The sequence below is a fragment of the Vitis riparia genome, chromosome 10, assembly GCF_004353265.1.
Source record: "Vitis riparia cultivar Riparia Gloire de Montpellier isolate 1030 chromosome 10, EGFV_Vit.rip_1.0, whole genome shotgun sequence".
Lineage (NCBI taxonomy): Eukaryota > Viridiplantae > Streptophyta > Magnoliopsida > Vitales > Vitaceae > Vitis > Vitis riparia.
This window is the reverse complement of record NC_048440.1, coordinates 3,399,349-3,405,048: the sequence shown is the minus strand read 5'-3', so window position 1 is coordinate 3,405,048 and position 5,700 is coordinate 3,399,349. Positions and strand designations below refer to the sequence as shown.

Below are 5,700 nucleotides of genomic sequence, written 5' to 3'. Positions count from 1 at the left end.
ATCGTTTGAGTTTTTATTTTAAAATTTCAAAAATATTAATTATCTTCATTTCCGCTGAATTTCCAGCTGACTTCTTTGACTTGCGTGAGTTGCAGCCGACTTCTTTGACTTGCTTGAGTTGCAGCCGCTGAAACACGAGTTATAAAGGCTGAAACTGGGGCAAAGCAATATTAATCGAAAACAAGAAAAAATGGAGTGGTGTTTCATTACTGGTAGGGCGTTGGTTGGTTTCAATGGTATTGTTATTATATAACATGCTCTTGATCTTATCTTCATTTCCGCTGAATTTCCAGCCGACTTCTTTGACTGGCTTGAGTTGCAGCCGCTGAAACACGAGTTAATAAAGGCTGAAACTGGGGCAAAGCAATATTAATCGAAGACAAGCAAAAATGGAGTGGTGTTCCATTACTTGTAGGGCGTTGGTGGTTTCAATGGTATTGTTATTATATAACATGCTCTTGATCTCATCACCACCTGCTGCTGCTGCTACAACTGAGGCACAGGTGGAGGCTGAGGCCGAGGCTCTCCGCAACTCCACTTGGTGGTGGTACATGGAAAACACTACTTCTCATCACTGCACATGGGAAGGCATCACCTGCAACACGGAGGGACATGTCGTTCGAATTACCTATTCATATATCGATGGTAAAATGGTTGAGCTTAGCAAGTTGAAGTTTTCTTCATTTCCCAGCCTCCTCCATCTCAACGTTAGCCATTCTTCCATGTATGGTCGCATCCCAGATGAGATAGGTATGCTTACAAAACTCACTTACCTCCGTATATCTGAATGTGATGTTCATGGTGAGCTACCTGTTTCACTGGGTAACCTTACTCTATTAGAGGAATTGGATTTGGCTTATAACAATCTCTCTGGTGTCATCCCTTCCTCTCTTGGATATTTGAAGAATCTTATTCATTTGGATTTGAGTTTTAACTATGGGCTCTCTGGTGTCATCCCTTCCTCTCTTGGATATTTGAAGAATCTGAAATATTTAGACCTTAGCATCAATGAAATCAATGGTTCTATTCCTTACCAAATTGGGAATTTGGAGAATCTTACTCATTTGTATTTGGTTTCTAACTCTCTTTCTGGTGTCATCCCTTCCTCCCTTGCCAATTTAAGCAATCTAGAATACTTATTCCTTAATTTCAATCGAATCAATGGTTCCATCCCTTCTGAAATCGGGAATTTAAAGAATTTGGTTCAACTATGCTTTAGTCATAACTCTCTCATTGGTACTATTCCTCCCTCTTTGGGTCATCTTACCAATTTGACTTATTTACATCTCTTCAACAATCAAATCCAGGGCGGCATCCCCTTGTCATTTGGTCATCTTACCAAATTGACAGATTTGCATCTTTGTGATAATCAAATCAATGGTTCTATCCCTCCTATAATTTGGAATCTGAAGAATCTAATCCATCTTAGGTTGGATCACAACAATCTTACTGGTGTTATTCCTTCATCTTTGGGTTATCTCATTCATTTAAATGAGTTCAACATTAGTGGAAATCGAATCAATGGTCACATCCCTTCTACGATAGGAAATTTGAATAATCTAACTAGACTCGACCTTAGTGATAACTTGATCCATGGAAAGATACCTTCCCAAGTCCAAAACTTGAAGCGCTTAACATACTTGAATCTCTCCCACAATAAACTCTCTGGTTCCATTCCTACTCTTTTAATATATGACCACATAAAGCCATCACTTGATTTATCACACAATGATTTAGAGGGTCATATACCCTTTGAATTGCAGTCTAAATTTTCCCAAGGTTCATTTGACAATAACAAAGGTTTATGTGGTGACATCAAAAGCTTGCCTCATTGCAAAGATGAATACAAAACCACACGCATCATTGTTATTTCTTTGTCTACAACCTTGTTTCTTTTTTTGTGGTCCTTGGGTTTCTCCTAATTTCACGGAAGACAAGAAAAATTCAAACCAAGGAAATACCAACAAAAAATGGAGATATATTTTCAGTATGGAACTATGATGGGAAGATTGCCTATGAAGATATCATTAAAGCAACAGAAGACTTTGACATCAAATATTGCATAGGTACAGGAGGCTATGGCAGTGTTTACAAGGCTCAATTGCCTACAGGCAATGTGGTAGCCCTGAAAAAGCTACATGGATGGGAAAGAGATGAGGCAACATACTTGAAAAGTTTTCAAAATGAGGTGCAAATATTATCAAAGATACGCCATCGAAATATTGTAAAACTTCAAGGCTATTGTCTACACAAAAGATGCATGTTTTTTATTTACAATTACATGGGAAGAGGAAGCTTGTATTGTGTATTGAGTAATGAAGTTGAAGCTTTGGAATTGGATTGGATTAAAAGGGTGAATGTGGTTAAAAGCATAGTCCATGCCGTATGCTACATGCATCATGATTGTACTCCGCCCATTATTCATAGGGACATATCAAGCAATAATATTCTTTTGGACTCCAAGTTGGATGCTTTTCTATCAGATTTTGGCACCGCTAGACTGCTACATCCTGATTCATCTAATCAAACCCTTCTTGCAGGCACTTATGGTTACATAGCACCAGGCAAGTACACACCAGTTTTTCTTTCAGCTTTTACTCTTTCGATATATCTTTTGAACTTTTGGTTGTTTTCGTTTTAATAAGTTTGGTATCTTTGAGATTCGAAGTATTTAGTACTTTTATACTTCTTATTATATACTTCATATAAGTCACAAATTATGTTGGATGAAAGGAAAGGAAATATTATTACTAGCGAAACCAAACTTTTTCTACTATTATTACTTATTTCAAAATTATGAAGAGCTTGAAAGTGAATAAATTCTTCTAAATCTTTAATATATTATTTTTCATTATATTTTTCATGCAAACTAACTAATAGCTCCCAACTATATAGATATTCTTCACTTTGGGTCCAAGAAGCCCACATGAATTTAAAAATTGTCTATAAGGTTAAGGGAAACTCATTCATATTTAATGTCAGAACTTTTTGTTTCAAATCTATAGTGGGATATCACACTCATCCTTTATGCAAACACAACATCCTATTTATGTTCCATGAGATTGTAGAGCCAAATAAACTTCCACATAATGGTTATAGATTAACTCTAATACAATTTGTAATGACCCACTCCTTACTATGTAGATATTATTTGTTATGGGCCCAAAGGGCCTTCATAGAATTTGAAATATCTTTAATATATATTTTTTAATTATTTCGTCTAAAGTTCCAAAAAAAAAAAAAAAAAAAGAAAGGAAATTCTTAATGGTTATTTAAAAAATGTTGTAAAAAATGGTTTGAGATATTTGAGAGTAAGAGAACTTTATATACAAAATACTTACCAATGTTCTCTCAAGCATTTTCTAAATAGTTGTCTTCATTTTCCTAGTAAGTCCCAAATATTTTTAAAATCTCCTTAGAATGGTTTTTCGAAGGTTTCATATAAGTTGTAAAAATTAACATAATTTCATCATAATTTAGAAATAAAATGTAGCCAAATGTCAATGCAATGCTATGAAATATTCTCAACATTTTATAAGTATGGATAATATGAGAAAACTAAATGAATGTTTCTTTCTCAATTGTGTAATATTTTTTCTTGTTTTGATTCTTAACAGAGCTTGCCTACACTATGGTTGTGACGGAAAAATGTGATGTTTACAGCTTTGGAGTGGTGGCGCTTGAGACAATGATGGGAAAGCATCCAGGAGAACTTTTCACCTTATTGTCTTTCTCATCAACTCAAAACATAATGCTCACTGATATATTAGATTCACGTCTCCCATCTCCTCAAGATCAACAAGTTGCTAGAGATGTAGTTCTTGTGGTTTGGTTGGCACTCAAATGCATACATTCTAATCTGAGATCTCGTCCAACAATGCAACACATCTCATCAAAGCTTCTTACTCAATCACCATTTCTTGGCCCTTTTCATAGGATTTCACTTTGGCAATTGAATGCTCTAGAAATATAATTAGGTAACTAGCATGCAGTGATGATACCAATTTTGATTTGTTTTCATATTACTAGTTGTGCTCCAAATTTTGTTTCAACTTTGTAATTTTCATAAGCCAAGATGATCTATTAATATATTTAGATGGGTGGATGTTAAATTGAATCACTCAGAGGATTACCCATATCATACTTATTAATAGTTTATATCACTTCTATATTTCTTCTTAAAGTAATAGTTGTCCACATCCCCTGCATGTCAATTGTATTACTTACTAAAGTAAGACAATATTTAGTTGACTTGATATACATAATATTGGATGAGATAAGAGATGAGATAACATATCTTATCCTAGGATTGGTTAGCTTTGGGATAAGGTAAATGATCTCATCCATTAATTACCATATATCATGTTCAATCAAATATTCAATAAGATAATTTATTGACCCAGTCTCTTTATATATCCTCTTTACATAGAATACAATAATTCTAAGTTGAGATATATACATAATTCATATATCATAAATTTATTCTTCTTCTACATTTTTTTTTTAAAAAAAAAATTTGTCAACCTTTTGTATCACTTATTTTAAAACAAAAAGTTTTGATTAAAAAATTAAATTTTTAGTTTGAAATAACAAAGAAGTAGAAATATTTTATAGTAAACTATTCATGATTAAATTAGTAGAATATGTTTATACTAATTAAGTTGATTCATTGTTACAATTTTAATAGGATATTTTCATTTATGATCAAATTTGTTCAAAGAATTGAACCCCAATCAATCCCTTTTTAGATGGGCTCTATATATGTGTGACTGTAGGAAAAAAAAACAAAATTAAATTAACTTAGTTCAAACTAAATGTTGTTATTATGGTATTTCATTTTCATTCCCAAGTAAAATATTGGAAGAAATTAATATTAGAAAACATACATATGACAACATATTAGAAAATGTTAATTAGACAATATAGAAGTGAAAGCATATTATAGAAGACATCGAAATTATTATTATTATTTGTATAAAGAGATTACATGATAAGGTTTCTAAAAATCCTACTTTATTAAAAATAGTTCATAATAATTTCAAATCCAAACTTTATAAACAGTTCCAAACAAATTTAATCTAGAAGTTGTACATTCTACTTTGCAAATACCTTCGTGAAGTTTTGCTACCTCATCCTCAAGATTAGGAGGATAGTATCATGAATGTGCTTTGAAGCATTTACCAAAAGAGTACATATAAGCAAGAAATTAAGCCAAACCTCAATCATCATTTTTGTCATTTAAGTATAGAAAAATAATATATAAAAAAAAAAAGCCAAAGGGGTCCTCTTTATGGTTTTCTAATAAGCTAGAAGAGCATATTATAAATTTAAAGAAAACTATATACCCCAGCTACACAAAAAGCATACAATGGGCATCAAAAGGATTTGCTAAATAAAAAGAGAATAGAAAAAACTATTCCTTCGTTTTAATTCCACCTAATTTACAATGAGTATTCTACTTTCTCTACATGTTGATGACATGATTATCATACGTGATGATGTTGATGGAATTGTAATGTTGAAATCAAACTTAGTTTCTTGTGTTAGAATGAAGGATTTGAGCTTTCTACCATACTTTTTGGGTATTGAGATAGCTTATTCTCTAAAAAGTTTCTTCTCTCGTAGTTTAAATACATAGTTGATATTCTCGATTGTACTCACCTTATTGATATTAAGACTATTGATACTCCTTTTGAAGTT

General features: G+C 32.5%; 1 protein-coding gene across 1 annotated transcript; it reads left to right on the top strand.

Moving 5' to 3' along the window:
* The first annotated feature begins 389 nt into the window (after positions 1–389).
* LOC117923909 (probable leucine-rich repeat receptor-like protein kinase At1g35710) lies at positions 390–4,117 on the top strand. Its single transcript, XM_034842395.1, has 3 exons — positions 390–1,073; positions 1,859–2,564; positions 3,618–4,117. Exons 1-3 carry the CDS (start codon positions 390–392, stop codon positions 3,971–3,973), a joined length of 1,746 nt encoding a protein of 581 aa, XP_034698286.1. The 3' UTR covers positions 3,974–4,117.
* The last annotated feature ends 1,583 nt before the right edge of the window (positions 4,118–5,700 follow it).